A 21,140-nucleotide genomic window follows, 5' to 3' on the forward strand; every position below is an offset into this window, starting at 1 on the left:
TTTTGCATTGCGCTTGTCTACCTGCTTGTTAATTGATTCATAGCTAGGCTGGTGGCTCTATGCAGCCTGTTTTGGGATTCTCCCAAGGAAACAACAACCTGAAGCTAGTAGTTTATTAGCTGTCCCTTTACTGAGCTACTAAAATTGCTTGGAGGTCTTCATTTCTGGAGAATGATATGTAATTATTTTCAAGAGCTATCATATAAAATACTTTGTGGAGTGATAAAACACTGAATGCACCTTGAATGTTGTACCGTATTGATCGACGACACAGGTCTATAGCAGGCATACTGAATATCTTAAGTCTCTGTTTCAGCGGCCAACGAGCTGATTTTAATGTAATAAATGATACTCAGAAGATTTCTGCAGTTATAATGTGAATATTTTTTAGTCATTTGGCCACAATCCAGTATGAATATGGTAACACTTTTCCTGTAAAGCTTTTGCTGTTAAATACTTAGGCAAGAACAGCTTTCCCACCAGTGTGGCTTAGTTTCTAAATGAAGTTTCTGCCTTGGATCGTAGTACAGGCAGGCCCCGAGTTACGCGGATCCGACATATAGGATCCGCAGTTACAAACGGAGCTTTTCTCGCCCCGGAGGACTGGAGTGGTGGGAGGCCCAGATGCGCTGCAGTCCCGCCGCCCCCGTCCTCCGGGGCGAAAAAAGCTGCTCCACCTCTCCCTGGTCTGCTGGGGGGGGAACCCCCCCCAGCAGACCAGGGAGACCGGGAGCAAAGCCACGGAGCACGCCCGCAGCGGGACAGCCCGGGCGCGCTCCAAGGCTTTGCTCCCCGTCTCCCTGGTCAGCAGACCAGGGAGACTGAGCAAAGCCGTGGAGGACGCGGGCGGTCCTGCCACCCGCGTCTCCCTGGTCTGCTGGGGGAAGGGGGGGTGCAGGTAGTGCCCCCCCTCCCCTCCCAGCAGACCAGGCTTTTCTTGCCTACGCCTGGGGTAGAGCAGCTGGGGCGCTGCTGGGTTGGTCCCGCAGCACCACTCCTTGGCGCTGCTGTACCAACCCGGCAGCACCCTAGCTGCTTTGCCCCAGGCGTCCTGATTCAGCCACTGCTGGTCAACCCAGCAGCACCCCAGCTGCTCTGCCCCAGGCGTCCCCAAGTCAGCCGCTGCTGAAACTGACCAGGGGCTGACTGCAGGAAGCCCGAGGCAGAGTTGCTCTGCCCCAGGCTTCCTGGAATCAGCCGCTGATCAGTTTCAGGAGCAGCTGACTTGGACGCCTGGAATTCTTAAGTTGAATCTGTATCTAAGTCAGAACTGGCGTCCAGATTCAGCCGCTGTTGAAACTGATCAGTTTCAGCAGCGGCTGAATCTGGATGCCAGTTCCGACTTACATACAGATTCAACTTAAGAACAAACCTACAGTCCCTATCTTGTACGTAACCCGGGGACTGCCTGTATTTCAGTATTGACTTGAAATTCACTCACACAAGCATTTTGTTTTTAATGTCCTTGTTGAAATATTAAATTGGTTACTTCATGATATAACCAAAGCAACAGCCTTTCAATGCTGGATGGGTAAAAGCTGTCAAATGAGGCTGCTGCTACCATTTAAGCTTTACTTTTGTTAAACCAAAATGGAGCGTGTTTCCTTCTACACTGCTGTATATACAAATAAGGGGACTTATATTTTGGTAGTGTGGAGTAACTGCTTGTTGAGCAGTAGTAAGAGGTTGTCCCCTTTTGGTTCTATCTTGTCACAAGATCTGGCCCTTTATTTCATGAGATGTTTTTTCTCCTTTCCCTAAAAGTCCACAGGAAACTGGACTCAGTAAACCTGTCACTGTAAAATAAAATCTTAACAGGTGCAAATAGACTCAATGTCACCTCTTCAAAATTGGTTTTGGTGCTTCATTTGAAGTGTTAATGACTTTAGATGTTGCCCCTTTAGAAAACCAGTTACAGCTACCTCCGTGAAGTTGAATTAGTTGGTTATTGCTAATAAAACAAATGTATTTATTCGCTGAGTTCCTTACTTTGGCTAGCGTGAAGCACCTATAAATACTGTTAGTCTTGCCGGTTCTAACAAGTGAATAGTCCTCACCGTCTTTAATAAGCCTACTTGTCTGAGTAAGGAATATTCAGGATTGAGCACTAAAAAAATAGAAAAGGAATATACACAAAAATTAAATTAAGCAGTGTCAAAACATTGCATCAATCACTGTAGGTAAGAATGGGTCCTGGCAGCTGAGTTCAGTGAATTTTTAGAAACTCCTGAGACAGCAGTGAACTTCCAAGCTAAAGCATAGCTAAGCTGTATCAGCCACTATTGAGTAACTCTGACTGTAATGCATTATTTGGTTTATGCAGTCTATGTAGACTGGCAGACTATATTCTAGAAAATGGCACACTGTCTGCCTTTTAAGAGTTGATCTCTAGGGAATTCTGAATTTCCTCTTCCTCACTTTTCATTTTGCCCTTTTTTGGCCTGTTAGTATAGACTATATCCAGCAGTTCCTTTTCTTACTTATCTCTGCGATTTTTCTTCACATAAAGAGCAGGGACAAAAGCACTTTCAGAGTAGGGCAGCAAATAAAAGGTTTCCCCTCTGAGCTAGCAGATGTATATATGGCTGCTTAGTCCATCCATATGAAAGGCCATTGTAATTATGCTAGTGTCCAGAATTGATTTAGTTCAACAAATTTCAACTAACGCAGCAGAAGTGTTGCCAGTAAAGCTTGTAGAGCATTAATTGCATTGATAATATGCTTGCTGGTCTCCAAATTGATTAGCCTAACAACCAAGCAGTGAATGAGCTCTCTCAACACAACTAGCCGGTTTACTACTTTCATTAGCTCTGACCAACACATCCAAATATATTCTTAATTGTGGCTTCCAGGGCCACCCCTATTCTGGTTTCTTCTGCAGATCTCAAACTTTTAAATTAAAAGGGAAACAGCACTAAACCTATGGCCTGTATACCCTAGAGAGCTGGCTTAGAGGACAGTCTTAGTTAAACTACTACCTTTATACAAGTAGGGTAGAATTATATTTGTATGATTCTACTTGGTAGCACAAGTCCCATATGCAAAAGCTGTGCATTGTAGATTTTTATAGAGGTACATGAAAGTTAGTGCTGTAATTTTTTTAAAGTTTGCTACTTGGTATTTAGCTCCATTTGAGCTAAAGTATCTTCCTTGGGGAAAATGACACTCAATGACGCTACAGAATGACTTGGGTGCTAAACTTTCAGTTGTCTAAAAACATGTTTTATATGCACATTTAAATCCACTCTTTATTATGCTCTAGGTCTACTGTGAAATCTACCTGAAAAAACTTTCTATAGTAAGTTGGAGGGACACCCTCCCCCAAATGATGGCTATGAAATTTACATACAAGGGGTTACTGTCCCCAGTATATTTAAAAGCTGCAAATTAGGCAGCCCTGAAACAAAGTTTTCATTGACTTCAAGTGAGTTTTGCTCACTTTAAGGAAGCAGAATCTTGCCCTTAAGGTTTGAGTGAGTAACTTACAAGCATTTTCACACAAACATTTTGAAATGCTATGGTGTAACCAACTTCAGGTGATTCATGGCTGAACCCAACTTTGAGAATGGCACACTTTTATCCAAATATTAGCTATCAATCAGTGTTAAAGTGACCTTTTATCTTTTTAGAAACTGGGGAGGGAAGGGGGAAAAAGTACTACTGATCTTTTTCAAAGTGCATGACTGTAAAGTGATAAAATTGTATATTTTTCATAATGCGAGGAAAGTCTATTTGAGCTGCTTTGGGAAATCAGTTTGAAGTTTGATTTCTGTTAAATGTGATCTTACATTCCTCCTGTATATGATTTACAAAAGAAACTGGAATAAATTAGCACCCGCTGTTGTGTACATAGCAAAATCTTTAGACAGTAGCACGCATTTATACCTTTTATTGAACCACTTTGGCTTTTTTTGGGGGGGAGGGAGAGGGAATAGTAATCAGATTTTTGATATGTGTAAAACATTCATTTGAAATATTTTAGTAAAAATGAAGTATGATTGTGATAGTGTATACTTTCAGTTGAATAAAATAAAGTACATTCTTCGTAAGTGAGCTGTGATGTTTCTGAATTTTGATAGAACACTGCTGAACAATTCTTTCAATGAGTTAGTATAAAATGTAAGACACCTACATAAGATTTCTTTTATCAGCATAAACATGAACAGTAGTTTTTAGACTATTAATGGGAAATTTTTTTTGAAATAACTTGGAAAATCCATTAAATTCAGCTCCTATTTATTTGGGTACAAGTGAATGAAGCAGTCCTATTTTTAACCCAGGTGTAAATCACAGTATGCTGTTACATTCAGATTTTCACACTTAGAAAATATATATTTATGTACAAGAATTTGCAAATAGGTGTAAACATTTAATTTTTCAAGATACCAGTACATTCCAAAACAAACATCTCAAAATTATTTGTCAGCTAGGGGTTGTAAATATATACATATTAAATAAAGTAGCTCTGATGCTTAACATTAAGCATCTCAGAGTTACTTAATGACAATGCTTTTTTTTAAGTCTAGATGGAACTTCAGGATATCTGACTAATTTTGATACATAAAAGTAGGCACTGATTTCTAGAAGAACTTCTTACTGATATAAGTGAGCCAATATGGCTGGTTAAATTCACTAAGTACAAAGTAATCCAGTGCTGAAATAACTCAGACAGTTTAAGCCAGACAACTTAGTTTAAATCATACAGTTAGATTAATTAGCTCTGCTGTGTCTATATTAAAGCCTATATATCTTGTCATCAACAATACTACTGTAAGTAGGTCAACTAAGATTCCATTTCACTGTTCCATGTCTTTATATACTATACCAGAATCTAGATTATACAAATTACCTTCCTATTTATTTTCACAATATGGTTACTGCTCTATTAATTTGTGCCTGTTAAACTATTCCTCAAAGTTACTGTACACCTTTCTCATGCTATCTCATCCATGTAGCACGTCCAAGTCCTGCAACTGGCGGCATAACTGGTGGTGGTATTGGAGGTGGTACAGGTGGTTGTCCACCAGGGGGAACTGTAGGTGGGGGATAACTGGTTGGGGGCATTCCCAGCCCTGGAGGTGGATGAGTGGGAGGCAGTCTTGGAGGTGGGAAGTTAGGATTATACGTAGGTGGAGGAGGGTACCCAGGAGTAGGTGGTGGAATATTAGGAGGTGGAAATGATGTAGGCGGAGGAGGAACAGGTGGAGGGGGGTTAGGAGGATACACGTGAGGATGATACGGCAAGTGAGTTGGTGGTCCATAAGCTGGTGGCAAAGCTCCATAGGTTGGAGCTTCAGTTTTCATCATTGACTGAAGACTCTGATAACCTTCCCCTGACATGTAAGAATTTGTAGTGGACATCCCAGTTATGTAGCTGGAAGGTGGTGGTGGTGGTGGACGATGAGGCAAAGGTGGTGGCTGATGTACTGGTGCAGGATGAGCTGGAGGAGGAATCTGGACTTTTGGTATGTCTACAGAATCCACTGTAGTACTTTGTTCTGCTTCTCCCATTGAAACTGCAGTTGTCAAAGGAAGCTTACGTTCTGTAACAGACAAAAAAAACCTTCATTTACTTTTCTGTAGCACAGCAGTATGAATTACCTACACTGCTATGCTCTTCCCCAAAAGTTAACATGGTGCACATTGAAGTCTGCTGTCTTCCTGTTTTGTTCCACAGCTAAAAACATATGGAAGTCACATGCAGTAAGACCCAAGCTCAAAACACAGAAGAAACTGAAGATACCCCACAGTATTAAAAAAAAACACCTTATTCTTAATATTTATTTCTTCCACAGTGCTGAGATGAACAAATAGTTGTGACTAAATGCACAGTGACCAGCAGAGACTTAAAAACAAAACTTCCAAAGGCCTGTGCTGACATTGCCTTCAAGATCTTTATTCAAGGAAACAAATCAGATAAATACAAGTGTGGCACAATGAAAGGAATTCTTTTGATGAGTTGGGATTTCAATTTCTACACCAGCTTCCATTCCTCTGTTTGCCTCAATCAGCCCTGTAAGTTCTAATAAGATTATGGGGAAGTTTACAAAAGGTCACAGTATATGCAATGGCAGGGCTACTCAACAGGTGGCCCGGGCAGTGGGTCTCAAAGTATGGGGTCCGCGGCAGGAGCTAACCCCCCGCCACCTCCACGCAGACAGAAGGCTGCACTGCTGCTGCAGCCTGGCGGTTGGCTGCAAAAGCAGCTCCGGCCAGCAGGCGAAGAGGTGAAGCAAACGCTCCCCTTCCTCCACAGAGCTACACGTGGCCCATGGTAAGAGCAGCGCTCCCTAGATTGGTCCCAAGGGGGGGTAGGCAGCAGGTTGGGCTGAGCAGGGCTCAGTCAGACCAGGCAGGCTGTCCTGGTGCAAGGTGCAGGTGCTCCCGCACATCCCTGGCAGCAGGTTGGGCTGTGCCAGCCAGCAGTGGTGAGAAGAGGCAGTACTGGGACTAAGGAACCTTCACACACAGGAGGCAGCTGGGGGCTTGGAGCTCTTAGGGCTTTGCACTAAAGTTCCCTTTAAGCTGCGCGGGCGGCCTCAGCCACTCTGCTGTTCAAAGCTCCCCAGCAGGCAGAGGGATCAGCTGAGTCTGGGCCTCTGCAAATGCAGCTAAATGCTGCCTGCCACAGGGAAGACAATCAGCAGATAAACAGGGAATGAGTAGCTGGGAGAAGGCAGTGAGGCAGTAATTAATTGGCTTTAGGGGAAGTCCCATCTGCGGAGGGGGGGGGGGGCAAGACTTGTCAGTCTCTTCAATCCTCCTGGGCTAAGCAGGGGGAAGTAAAGGGGCTGACCACATGGCAGGTGGGAGAAAGAGGGAGTGATTAAGTGCTGGCATCTGTGCAGTAAGGGGAGAGAGTCAGAGGGCAGTTTGGGGCATCTGACTCACTGCAGTCCACAGTTAGGCTGGTTTGGAGAAGAGAGAAAGAAGAGGATATCTGCATGATTATATTTCAAACAAAAGCTTCAGAGGGGTAGCTGAGTTAGTCTGTCACAGGAATAACTTAAAAAACAGCAAACAGTCTGTTAGTCTTTAAAGTGCTAACAAAACATGTAGATGGTATCATGAGCTTTTATGGGCACAGCCCACTTCTTCACATGACCAGAGTGTTGGATGTCCAGAACCAACCAACCAAAGTTTGCATATAGATGTTAAAAGAATATTTTCTTTAAGCCATTAGCATTTTCAGAAGGGTAGCTGTGTGACTCTGTAGCTGAAAACAGTGAATTGTAGGTGCTGCAGGACGTATTTGCATGTTTCAAAGAGCTTTACAAATGTCAACAAACACTGAAGCCATGTGTTAATTTGTTTTGGGGCTTCTATTTTCCTCCAGTGGAAGAAGGCTAATTCCCTACCTTTGTACAGTACCTTTGTCATCAGCAAGGGTACCTCATCACAACTAGTCATAGGTGTCTTAATATATTTTACAGGCAGTCCCCGGGTTACGTACAAGATAGGGACTGTAGGTTTGTTCTTAAGTTGAATCTGTATGTAAGTCGGAACTGGCGTCCAGATTCAGCCGCTGCTGAAACTGACCGGCAGTTCCGACTTGGGGACTCTTGGGGTTCTTAAGTTGATTCTGTATGTAAGTCGGAACTGGCGTCCAGATTCAGCCGCTGCTGAAACTGACCGGCAGTTCCGACTTACATACAGAATCAACTTAAGAACCCCAAGAGTCCCCAAGTCAGCTGCTGCTGAAGCTGATCAGCAGCTGATTCCAGGAAGCCCGGGGCAGAGCAACTCTGCCTCGGGCTTCCTGTAGTCAGCCCCTGGACAGTTTCAGCAGCGGCTGACTTGGGGACGCCTGGGGCAGAGCAGCTGGGGTGCTGCTGGGTTGGTCCAGTAGCGCCCAGAGCGGCGCTGCGGGACCAACCGGCAGCACCCCAGCTGCTCTGCCACAGGCGTCAGGAGAAAAGCCTAGTCTGCGGGGGGGAGGGGGCGTATTAGCTGCACCCCCCCCCACCCCAGCAGACCAGGAAGACACGGGCGGCGGACCGAGACGCACCGCGGTCCCGTCGCCTGGGTCCTCCACGGCTTTGCTCCCCGTCTCCCTGGTTTGCTGGAGACCAGCAGACCAGGGAGACGGGGAGCAAAGCCTCTGAGGACGCCAGCAGTGGGACAGCTGCGGGGCGCCTGGGCTGCTCCGAGGCTTTGCAAAGCCGCGGAGGGGCTCAGGCAGCGAGGCAGCCCAGGCGCGCCTGTGCTGCTCCGCTGCCAGCTTCCCCGAGGCTTTGCAAAGCCCTTCCGCGGCTTTGCTCCGCGTCTTCCTGGTCTGTAGACCAGGGAGATGTGGAGAAAGCCCCCGAGTACACGGGCGGCAGGACCGTGAGGTCCCGCATTCCGTGTTCTCCGGGGCGAGCCCTGTTCGTAACTGCGGATCCAACATAAGTCGGATCCGCGTAAGTCGGGGACTGCCTGTATTCCACAATTGCTCATGAAAAGTGCTGTCATATGGGTGGAAATCAGGTAAATATTGCATTTTATTAATATCAGTAGAACTTTGACTTAAATGGGACTTGCATGTTGTGAAGTTTTACATTAATTGTATTCATGCCTCAGTATGAAAAGCTATCTGCATGTACATGCAACCATGCTTAAGTTGCAGCCCTCAGCATGTGCTGTATCATTGTGGCACCCAGGGGCTTCCAAAGTTGAGTAGCCCTGTGCTATGGTTTGAAAATGAAAGGCTTTTGAAAATGGAGGCTGTGTAAAACCTCCTAAAACACAATGTGTTACTTTGCAATTTAACTTTATTATCAGGTCTGTTTTGTAAGATCGTGCATACCATACTTGCAGAAACAGCAGGCTCACTGTAGGCCCTGTTCCATTGGGTTCTAGATCTCTGAGCACTAACTATATTTGATAATATCTGGTCACAACTGACAGACACCACTTTATGTTTGGCTTTATCCCTTACAGTAAGTCCCACATCCTAAAAGCTAGATGCAAAGGAAAAATCAGCTAAAGAGGAGAGGCAGTGGAAAAAACTAGCCAGAATATTAGTTTAAGTGCAACCATTCCACATGAAAGGGACTTATACAGATTTGAGACCATGAAACTGGCAAGCATTAGGAAAGGGTGACAAAATTTGGGTCATTTTATCTGAGCATTCTTCTCCCATACACTGTCTAATTTCTATTACCACCTTTCCCTATCTCAAAACAAGAAAAAAAAATCTTAAACTGGTACAAGATTGCACCCATGAAACTTCAGGTTGATTGGACAAGAGTTGGGGGTGAAGTAAAGAGTTAAAAATAAGATCAAAGCTGGTTTGAACTAAGGGGAGACAAGCATCTCCTCCTGACAGAACCCAATGGCAGTAACTTCAGAATCTACAGTAGCCACTTTTAAAATGCTTGACCGATGGAAATAAGCTTGTTACTTAAAGCTAAGGCACATGTCCTGTTTGTATGCAGGATAAAATCACTTTCATAAAGTACAAGACATCTTTTCAATGAAAAAGCTATATTAGAGCAAATAGGGGTGTTTGGTGCTGGTAAGGATCACTCAGAGGAGAAGGGGGTATGTGGGAAAACACCATTTAGCAATTGAAGTTTTGCCAGGGGTATAGGGTAAACCTCTTAAGTGCTACTACACATCATATAAGGGGAGAAGTTTGCAGAGCTACCATTTCACTGCTGCCCAACGGATAACTAAAATGACAGACAGACAGACAGACAGACAGACAGAAAGAGAGGACAAGTCTGCACATGCTAGTTTTTACTATAGAACAAGTGCTCTGAATTAGTTCTGAAGATGGACAAAAGTTTTTCCTAAAAGCTGCATCTCCCTTGCTGCAGATTAAGCCCATTACTTCTCGTACTACCTGCAGTGGATATTCCAGATGTTAACCAGATTCCCACTGTATTACTGTCCATAAAAGATATGTGAATACTTGAAAATAGGATGAATGAAAGTTCCTATTTGGTCACAACTGTTGTAGGAAATCCTGCATTTTAAGGAGTTCAGTTGTTGAGCGGTAATATATAAAATAATTAACTATTGCATGGTGTTCATAAAAGGGTGACAGGTGCTACACTAGCATCAGACAGTAGTTTCAAATTGCCTCATACAATCCCACATGTGGTATACACACTTGAACACAGTTCCTAATTTTTATATAGTGCCAACCAGGAAGGTTCACTGATTCTTTCCCTTCACTGATTTCCCAAAAGAGGGCTTGATCTGCCAGAGAACCCTGTAATGCTCCAAAATGCCATATGTTTGTGAAAGAAATTGTAGTACTGTGTTTCCAGTGCCTTGATACATTAGCTGTCCTTCCACTGACCCTGAGATGAGACATAAATATTTGATAGTGCTTGCTATAAGAATGAAACCTAAAATGACAGCTCCTAAGAGGGGACAACAAGAGATAGAAGAACACAGTGGCAAGGTGTGTGCGTAGCACTATAAAGAAGAACAAAGTCAGCTTTTTCTCCCCTCTCCCATATAAAATTTCAATGAAAATGTGAGGACTGTTGTAAATAATTCATATAAATCTGATATATGCATCATAGCTGCACATACCCTACTCCAAAAGAAGTGCCCATTGTTTTATGACAGGAGAAGCAGGATCTGTTCACCATACTTAATTGTAGAGAAACCAGCCTCTATTTTCTACTCAAATAGATTACTAAGAGAAGTGGTAGAATCACTGTCATTGAAGGTTTATAAGAACAGGTTAAACAAATACAGTTAAGGATGTTGTAGGTATCCCTTCAATTCCAGGAAAACCACTCAAGGTTTCTTCCAGGTCTATATTTCTATGGTTTATATTTTTTGGTGCTTGATAAGTTTCCCTATAGATTATCACAATGGAACAGAATACTTTGCAAACTTGAGGATTCAAGGTTACGAAGATCGTGCCCACTAAAGTTAATGGTGAAACCACAAATCATAAACTCTCTCAATTAATATTTTCAAATTCCAATTGGCCTGAATTTTTCCAAAACTTCTTGTAAATCAGCTTTGATATTACCACCTCTAACCCAGTATTTCCCAAATGGTGTTCCATGGAACCCTGGGGTTCCCCAAAGTGAAAATAAGGATTCCAGGAGAAAATTCCATTACAATAACATTTTATGATTTTTTTAAAAAAAATTAGTATTCAAGTATTTATGAATTGTTTTCCATGAGCAGTGTCCCTGTGTAATGCCAGAGTGGGGATGATAATGTCACTACTCAGTGCTGCGCGTGCAGTGAGTGAGTGGTGCGATCGCCTGTTATATACCACCATAAATTCCCATATTCACTTTCAGTGCTGCGTCAGACAAAGTCAAAGCTTCAGCTGTCAAACCAGTTGCTTGTATGGGAGTGCGCAGGTAGTGCTCTTGCAAATACTTTACTTCATTATAGCGTGTGATCTCTTATATTTAAAAATGTAACCGTGACAAAGATTAATCTATCATAGTCAATTTATATATGTGAAATTAAACTAAATGTTGATCTCGTGAGCTTGTTTAGCATTTGTTTAGTATCCTTACTTATTTGTGGTCTACTTTTTCAGCTTCATATACAAGACGCTTATTAGGGGTTCCGCAAAATTCTTTCAAGTTCAAAAGGGTTTCATGGCCAAATAAAGTTGGGAAACACTGCTCTAACTAATAAAATACTGAATCTCAAATATGAAACAAGTCTTCCAGCCACTATCTTACTTATGCACAGATTGTTTAGTTACACTATCAAATATTTCATCACCTTTCTTCAATATATTTTATTAAAATAGGAGACACTTTTAGCCCATACTAGCGGAAGAAAAATATTAAATAAAAAAATAGCATGCTGGGAATTAACTTTTAATAAAAGCTTACCTGGAGGTGGGTGCACAGGTGGTATTGGTGGGTGTGAAGTCTCAATTTTAGGAATTTTAGATGGTGGCGGTTCTGAAAAAAGACATATGAAAACCCCAATCAACAAAAATGTAAGTTTAGTCATGGCTCCATCAGCAGACTAAGATTGAAAATCCAGATGGGCTTTAGAATAACGATTATTTTATTATGTTTGTACAGTAACTACTTGCTTAACGTTGTAGTTATGGTCTTGAAAAATGCGACTTTAACCAAAACAATGTTAAGCAAATCCAATTTCCATATAAGAATTAATGTAAAGGGGGAGGAGGTAGGTGGCAGAGTTCCCAGGGAAAAAAATTTTCTCTGAGACATATACATATAGCTGTGTCCAGCTGTCTACATTGTCCACTTGAATTTCCGCAAGAACACTGACCATCTCATGTAAGAAATCAGTGCTTCTTGTGGAAATACTATGCTGCTCCTGTTCGGGCAAAAGTCCTTTTGCGCAAAAGGGCCAGTGTAGACAGCTCAGATTTGTTTTGTGCAAAAAAGCCCCGGTTGCCATTTTCGCGCAAAAGCGCGTCTAGATTGGCACGGATGCTTTTCCGCAAAAGCACTTTTTGCGGAAAAGCATCCGTGCCAATCTAGACGCGCTTTTGCGCGAAAATGGCAACCGGGGCTTTTTTGCACAAAACAAATCTGAGCTGTCTACACTGGCCCTTTTGCGCAAAAGGACTTTTGCCCGAACAGGAGCAGCATAGTATTTCCACAAGAAGCACTGATTTCTTACATGAGATGGTCAGTGTTCTTGTCTGCAAATGCTTTTAACGGAAAACTTTTCCGTTAAAAGCATTTGCGGAAAATCATGCCAGTCTAGACGTAGCCATACAGTATGAGTTTTAAACTGTAAATTCAGGATTACCTGAGGACCTACTCGTGAACTCTCTGAGCTTTTCCTAAAGCAACCATGTTGGTATCAAGTGAGATATTTCCTAGATAATGCCCTGCTGTGTAGGTACTGACTTTCCAAAGTGCCAACAGGCGCTCAAACTTGGACTCGGATCCAGGCCCACTCCCACTTCATGCCTCCTTTCAAGGGCATCCTCATTCCTACCCCATGCCTCCTGAATACCACAGAACAGCTGGCTGCTGCAGGCAACAGCCTGGGGAAAAAGAGGGCAGGCTGTGCACCTTCCACCCAGAGCAATCAGCTGTTTCAGGGTGTTCAGAAAGCCCTCAGGAGCGATGGGGAAGGTTTATGCTACATCTTCACTGCTCCCCTCAACCTCCTGGGCCCCACAAATCAGCTGATTGCTGCAGAAGGAAGGGTGGAGATGCTGATCCACAGCAGGTAGGTGGTGCTGGCCCACCCTGGCTCCAAGCTCCTACCTATTAGCAGGCATTCAAACAACATTATAAGCAAACATTGCATAACTTTAAACGGCTATGTTCTAATAGATCAGGGACATAACAGCAAAACAATGTAAACCAGGATGATGTTAAGTGAGGCGCTATTGTACAATGCTGCATACAATGAGCCCTCAACTTGTTTGGAGACTCTGGCACTACCACAGATTATTACTTAAATATCATACTAATTGAAATTAGTGCTGTGCATAAAAATAAATAGCACCAAGGATTATTAGGGTATGTCAACAAGTTTTAAACATGATTATATGAAAAATTATTACTTTAATACAGAACTAGCCACACTTATTACAGAGGCATGGTTGGAAAGTACCGCAAAGTAACTTTTACAAAGTGGATGCTGGAAGACAATCATATGATGGGCTAACTCTCTGACAAGGGAAAAACATGGTTAACTTTCTTACTTGCACAAATTAACTGTTGTGTTTGGGTACAAATGGCCAGCTATGCCAATTATTTGTTAGAAATTTAAGTTATAATGGAGATGGCGTTCATAATATTAATAGTTCTACTGAGCAGCCTATTTCTGTAATCATAAATGAACTATGCTTTAGTAACAGTTTTAATGTACTTCCAAACATCCATTAAAAAAACCTGGTATTTAAGCCTGCATAATAAAAACCAACCAACCAGTGTTACTTATAGACCTACAAGTAAACTAACCAACAATTTTAGAAAGTGCAGAGAATGATTGTAGCAGTTTTTATTAAAAATGAAAGATAATAAACATTTTAAAGAGATACAATAACTACCTGATGTCTTAGTTTCTTCTTTGGGAGATACAGCCTGTTTAAAAAAAAAAAAAAATTCACATATCTAGATTAGATCCATACACTATAAAATCTGATAGACTAACAAAACATGTTTTGTTAGTCTAACAGTGGTTCCCAAACATTTCGGCATCACGCCCCCTTTTTGATTTTTGAGAAACCCTCAACCCCCCCCCCCAAATACTGTAGCAGCAAAACTTGGGGTGGGATTGACTGGGGGGGAGGTTGCTGGGTCACCTCAGGCCCCCCCCCGGAATTTCTGCATGCCCCCTGGTTTGGGAACCAATGGTCTATAAAGTGCTAACATACCATTTGTTGTTTCTTTAGTTTATACTGTTGTACAGACTAACTCGGCTACCTGTTGAAACTTTTAAAATCTGAATAACTAAAAAAATGAATATGTAATTAGCAAACACATACTGCTAGTACTAATAGAATGGAGTTTATTAAGGTCTAGTACATGCACAGGTTTTGCATCAATTTAAATGTTTCCAATTCAAGTGTAAGAACTGTGGTTTAGACAAGCCCTAAGCTGCTGCTGCTTTTTTTTTTTTTTTTTTTTTTTTTTTTTAAAGAAACTAAAATGGTTGTTATGTTCCAAAGCTTTTGAAAGACGCATTAAACACAAAGAATGCTGAATCAGGCAATATGAAGTGGGTGTGGATAATTTGATTTGGCTGGGAGAGTTGAAGGTTAAGAACGTGAGAGTATAAAGAGATTGAAAAATGCATCTATTGTGTGAGAACACAGAGCTCCTGTGTAATTCTTGTCTTTTACTGCTTGCATCTAATTTTACTTATTTATAATCTCCTGAAGCAGCATCATGGTCCGGTGGACAGACTGCTAACTTGAGAGACAGAAGATGTGGGCTCTATTTCTAGGTCTATCTCTGGTCTATTGTGCTTCCCCCTCTCCATCTCAATCCAATGGAGTTTAAGAAATTCAGTAAATCTAACAGGAATTTAAATGAGCACATAATCTTATTGAGAATGTAAATTCCTTAGCAGAACCAGGCAAGTTACAGAGCTCCTGTAAGATCCACCAACACTCCTGCACCAATACTTTACAAACACAGATATACAACTACATTCCTGAAGACCATTCTGAGCCATGCTGCCCGGTCAGTGGTAGTCTTTAAGACACAACCACTGATATTCTGCTTTCTCTAACCATGCACACATTGCCTCCCCATTACTATAGGATCTTGGCCAAAGAACTTAACTTGACTAGTGCCATTCAGCAAATACTGCAATTTTTTTTTTCTGAGATGGAACTAAATTAAATTTTTTCTTACAGCTTACTTTATGGGTAAATGATTCTATAACTTCATAAAATGTTTTCTCTAGAGATTTGTAATAGGGATGGCAACGTGTAGTTGAGTACACAATTAACTGATAAGCCTATGCACATTCTTTCAACTACACACATTCTCTCGCCTTGCTGCCTCTATTTCAGAGGTGAGGGGTGGAGAGGGGGAGGGGACGGGGAGAGCTGGTGCCACAGAAAGCCGGCTTTTAAGCCTGCTCCCCACAAGCACCGGATCCGCAGGGCTGTCTCCCCCAAACCCCTGCTGCCTCTGATAAGAGGCAGCAGCGCAGAGAGTGAGAGGGACATGCAGGAGCCGGTACATGCAAAAAGCCAGCTTTTAAGCTGGCTCCCTGTGCATATTGGCTCACATGAGCCACCTGCCCTCCCATCCCCACACACTGCTGCCTCTATCAGAGGCAGCAGTGCGCAGGGCATGGAGAAAGATGAGAGCTGATACGTGTAGAAAACAAGCTTCTAAGCCGGCTCTCCTTACATGCTAGCTCCCTGGAGCTCCCCCGAACCCTATAGGCAGCAGCACAGGGGCAGGGAAGGCTGCTGTGGAGCAGCCTTTGTTCTCTGAGTGCCCTGGCTCACTGTGGACAGGGGTTTTATATAAAATAATCCTGGAGTTTTTCCCTCTCTCATCCATCAACACTTAAAATAAAGTTTCTGCAGATCAAGTGATTTTATCAGTAACACCTGGGCAAACTCTCAGACATCAATTGAGGAACATAGGCCTAACTGAATAGAACAGAGCAAACTGTTCTGTTGACAATGCACAGGAGAGGTGCTGACCCTGTGATCTTGACAAGAACAAACAAACAAAACTTATTTTGGTACTAAAATAAATAGGTCTCAACTCAATAAAGCAAGAAAAAAAAATCCAACATGCAATAAGGTGATATTTTACACTTACTTTTCAGAGCATAATTTAAATTTAGCCAAGGAAACAACTGTTCCCGCTCTAAATTAGAAGTCTGTTCACAACTTATGTTCAGTTAAACTTACCGCTGGACGTTTAGCCAGCCTTGGAGGACTTGACTGAGGAGAGGGTTTCTTAGATTGTGTTTGTTGCTGCTGTTGCACTGACTGCTGGGACTCTTTTTGCTGCTGTGTCTGTGACTGCTCTGAACTTTGAGATTGCTGCGACTGTAGGACTGGAGGCACCTGAGGTGTAGATTGAAGGGATGGTGGCTGCTGTAGCTGGTGTGGAGTATGATGAGGCATTTGCTGTTTCCCTTGCGAGTACAGATCCAGAATCTGGTGACAGATGTCTAACAAAAGTCCAAAAAGGTTACACATTTCTAGTAAAATATAACAATATTTACAAATCAGCTTGAAACCTATAAAAAGACACTTACTTGAAAACTACACTACAATACCTAGGATAATTATAACTGCACTTCTTTCTATTTACTTTGACTACATGCAAAGTCCTGGCAGATGTACGAATTGTTACTGTCATCACTTTATACCAAGCTTCTCTGTTTTTGTGGGACAAACAGCCACAAAGAAGAATGAAATATTTTTAAATATATTAAAAGCAAATTAACCAGCAAGGACATTTAAGGGAAAGAAATGACACCTTATCAAAGAAATCAATTCTTGATATCTAGTTTTAGTCTTTCAACTCTGCCACAGATTTCCTGTGTGATTGTAATTTGCCCAAGACCCCTCTCTCTGGGAACACATCTAGACTGCCTGCAGCTTTGAAAAGATATGCAAATTTGGCGCGAATTTGCATATCTTCTTTCTATCCTGTTTTCGGAAGAGTTTTTGGGAAAAAAAGCCATTTAGACATGGTTCTTTTGGGAAAAATCCAACCCCTTTTTTGAAAGAATCCTTTACACCTTTTTTTAGGAAGAAGGGTTCTTTCAAAAAAGGGTTTTTCCCTCCCCGAAAGAACTGTGTCTAGACTGCTTTTTTTTTTAATTCTTCCGAAAACGGGATCGGAAGAAGATATGCAAATGCAAACCGATTTTGTATATCTTCCTTCGAAAGCTGTGGGCAGTCTAGACATGTCCTGGGTCTCATCTTCCTTATTCGTAAAATGGAAATAATCCTCCCCTCTCACTTTTGTCTATTTAGATAGGGGCAGGTAAAATTGCCTGCCAAACCTTTGGGCTGGTGGCTGGGAGCCGTTGAGGTAAGTGTCTTCCAGCGAGACACTGTCTCTAACACCCCATTTCTTCCTGCATCCCAACTCCCTGCCCCAGGTCTCCACCCAAACCCTGGGCACTGCCCCCCACCCCAAATTAAGCGCTTTAACTTTAAAATGTCAGTTTGTTTTAAATAAAGTAAAAAAAAATAATTTATGTCCAAAACAAAAGGTTTCAGTGTCTTTATGGCAGGGGTGGGGAACCCTTTGTGTGTCACTGGCCACTGATCCACAGACAAATCATTTGGTGGTCCCCAACAGACATCTCACTCCCCTGGTACTTCACGCCCATGGGGACGAGTGGGGGAGCAAGGTTCCTTGTAAGCTGCATGCCTGAGCAGCAGTTTTCTGAGCTGTGCTCAGAAGTTCGAAGGTCCCATATTGGCAACAAGCTCAGCTGATTTGCCGGCAGGAGGGACATCTCACTGAGCAAGCAGCTAAAAGGAGCTAGCTGCCTGCTTGAACTGAGGAGGTCCAAGAATCATAAAAGGGAGATAAGGAAACCATTAGTAGCTGGGGGCATTGGGAGGGAGGAGTGATTAATTAATTGGCTAATGAGTCAGAGAAGAGGGGAGTTTACAGCATCCCTCTGCATGAGAAGAGAGAGGCAAAAACTCAGCACTCTCAAGCCTCCTGGGAAGGGGGAGATAAGGGAGGGTATGTCTACACTACAGAGTTAGTTCGAACTAACTTAGTTCGAATTAGTTAATTCGAACTAAGCTAATTCGAACTAACGCGTCTAGAACTAAAAACTAGTTCGAATTAGCGTTTTGCTAAAACGCTAATTCGAACTAGCATGTCCACATTTAGTGGACCCTGAACAGGGCTTAAGGATGGCCGGAAGCAGTGCCGGCAGGGCATCAGAGGAGGACTTAGAGTGTGGAGATGCTGTCTCAGACTAGCCGAGGGCTGCGCTTAAAGGGACCCGATCCCCACCCCGGACAGACAGTTCTCTGGGGTGCCCCGCTTGAAAACCAGTCCTGGCTTGGAGTGCCCGGAGTGCCCACACTGGGCACATCACAGCACTCGGCCATCAGCCCGGCTGCACTTGCCGCAGGCTGCCATCTGGGGAGAGGGGGTAATTGGGGGGCTGCAGGAGAGCTTCCACCCCCAGAAGCCCGCAGAGCCAGCCCAGTCCTCCCCATTGGGGGCTCGTACCCCATTCCTCCCTCACCTCCTTCCACTTACCCTTCCCTAGCCCCCCTTCCTGATGTACAAAATAAAGATAACGTTTCTTCCAACATTTACTCTGTCTTTATTGAACAAAACTGGGGGAGACTGGGAAAAGGAGGTGGGAGAGGGGAAGAGAAAGGTTGGGAGAGGGGAGGGCAACTACAATGATCAGGGGTTGGGAACAGGTCCCAGACGAAGAGAGGCTACAGAGACTGGGACTGTTCAGCTTAGAAATGAGGAGATGGAGCGGGGACAGGATAGAAGTCTCTAAAAGCAGGGGTTGGGTGGAGAGGGTGCATTCAGAAAAGTTCTTCATGAGTTCCCATAAAGAAGGGCTAGAGGACACCAAAGGAAAGGAATGGGTAGCAGGCTTCAAACTAGTAACAGAAAGTTGTTCTTCACAAAGCAAAGAGTCAATCTGTGGAACTCCTTGCTGCAGGAGGCTGTGAAGGCTAGAACTAGAACAGAGTTTAAAGGGAAGTGAGATCAAGTCATGGAGGTTGGGTCCATGGAGTAGTCTTAGCCAGGGGGTAGGAGTGGTGTCCCTGACCAAAGTTTGTGGAAGGCTGGAGAGGGATGGCACGAGACAAATGGCTTGGTCACTGTCTTCGGTCCATCCGCTCCAGGGTCCCTAGTGTTGGCGGCTGTCGGCAGACAGGCTGTTGGGCTAGATGGACCTTTGGTCTGACCCAGTACGGCCATTGTAAGCTCAGGGTCGGGGGTCTCAGTGGACCCCCTTGATTTTCATGCACACCTGCTCCTGGGTGGCCAGGCTGGCAGCTCTCCTGCCCTAGCCGGCCACTTTCCTGTGCCTAGTGCAGAGATCGTGGACGAGGTCCACGATGTCTGCACTAGCCCAGGAAGGTGCCCGCCTCTTGCGGTCCCGGGCAAGCTCCCGGGAGCCGCCAGCCTGGTCCCGGGAAGAGGGGGAGGGCTGGGGGACATTGGGTGGGTGGCTCTGTGCCATGCCAGGTGCAGGGTCTGCTGGCTGGGTGCTGGCAGGCTTGCACCTGGCACGGGCACCGTAGCCAGCCCGTGCCCCTTTAAGGGGTCCGGGGCCGGGAGGGGGGCAATAGAGTTTCCCTGCTGTTGGCCAGAGTGGCCACCAGGGAAAGCTGGGGAGGGCTAGCCTCCCACTAGTTCGAATTAAGGGGCTACACACCCCTTAATTCGAACTAGTAAGTTCGAACTAGGCTTAGTCCTCGTAAAATGAGGTTTTCCTAGTTCGAACTAAGCGCTCCGCTAGTTCAATTTAAATTCAAACTAGCGGAGCGCTAGTGTAGCGCCTATGAATGTTAGTTCGAACTAACGTCCGTTAGTTCGAACTAACATTGTAGTGTAGACATACCCGGACTGACTGCATGGGGTAGGTTGGGAAAAAGAGAGGGTGTGTGGCTGCTAGCATCTGTGCAGTGAGGTGGAAGCAGGGGGCAGTTTGTTTGGGGTGTCTGAATGACTTCATTTCAAACAAAGTTTGCATAAGGTGTTAATATCTTAAGCCATTCTCTTACCGGAATGTTTTTGGGGTGGTGCAAATATCTAAAACAGTGAACTTATTGTTTTTTTTAAAAACCCGCCCAAGGACAGAAAATGTTAGAGAAACACTGACAGGGAGGACTAAAGATCAGGGCTTCCCATGGGCCAGATTAACTGTTTTAGGGTCCCAGGGTAGGAGATTGAGAGTCTCCTTAGGCTCGGGGTAAAGACAAAAATGATGGGGTAGGTGTGCAGGAGGGGGCTGCCAAGAGGGGGTTAGGATAAGGGGTCTGGGTGAAAGGTAGGGTGCTGGAGAAGGCTGAGAGTGGGGGTCTGGGAATACAGCTTGGATGCAGGAGGGGGTGAGGTCTGGCCAGGAGGAGGTTACAGAAGCAGGCTGGTGGCAGAAGCATCTGGTTAGGGGGTGATGCAGAAGCAGATGCAGGCTGGAAGTGTGGGGTTTAAGAGCAAAGGGGCTGGGAGGTGCTTACCTGGATTTTGGTCCCCTGCCACTCCCAGGTGCCACCTCCAACTGGCTACAATTCTGGCCAATAAGGACATACGCGTGCATGCGTGCATCCACATGTTTTCCCAATGACCTGGATTCTGAGGCTCAGCTTGGTTCCCCCTCTCCCCTCTGGACCCAGCGAGAAGTCAGTGCTGGTGCTCCAACTTCAGCAACAGGGGAGGGTGGAAGAAGCGTGGGACTGGAGAGCCTGCACAGGCTCCCTGCTGCTGGTGGGGAGGGAGATGAGGCACTGAGCCAAAAGCTGCAGATCACAGTTTGAGAACCACTGATCTATTTAAACATATTTTTCTTCCAATATTGTTATTAAACGTTTGTAGTGACTCCACATGCTAAATACTAAGCCTATTTTTTATACTCTCTTGTAGACTAAACTAGTTGTTTATGCAAGTTAAAATAAGTTTCAAGATAGATTTTAGCAGCTGTTTTGGAAAATTGTCCTTTATGTTTTGTCTTTCAAGCACCCAGAACAATGATGATTTGGGTCTTGGATTCATGACCTAAATATA

At 44.0% G+C, this 21,140-nt stretch overlaps 1 protein-coding gene across 3 annotated transcripts in view; it reads right to left on the reverse strand.

Annotated features, from left to right (window-relative positions):
• Positions 1-3,873: 3,873 nt before the first annotated feature.
• Positions 3,874-21,140, reverse strand: part of CCNK (cyclin K) — a 31,880-nt gene continuing 14,613 nt past the window's right edge. For all 3 annotated transcript variants that reach the window (XM_006123766.4, XM_006123765.4, XM_006123767.4), the window contains 4 exons: positions 16,307-16,572; positions 13,973-14,006; positions 11,814-11,885; positions 3,874-5,543 (listed from right to left, as the gene is read on the reverse strand). In XM_006123766.4, the coding sequence (XP_006123828.1) occupies positions 4,939-5,543; positions 11,814-11,885; positions 13,973-14,006; positions 16,307-16,572 (977 nt within the window). In that variant the 3' untranslated portion in view covers positions 3,874-4,938. The remainder of the gene's footprint in view (positions 5,544-11,813; positions 11,886-13,972; positions 14,007-16,306; positions 16,573-21,140) is intronic.

This window comes from Pelodiscus sinensis, chromosome 4 (genome assembly GCF_049634645.1).
Source record: "Pelodiscus sinensis isolate JC-2024 chromosome 4, ASM4963464v1, whole genome shotgun sequence".
Classification (NCBI taxonomy): Eukaryota; Metazoa; Chordata; order Testudines; family Trionychidae; genus Pelodiscus; species Pelodiscus sinensis.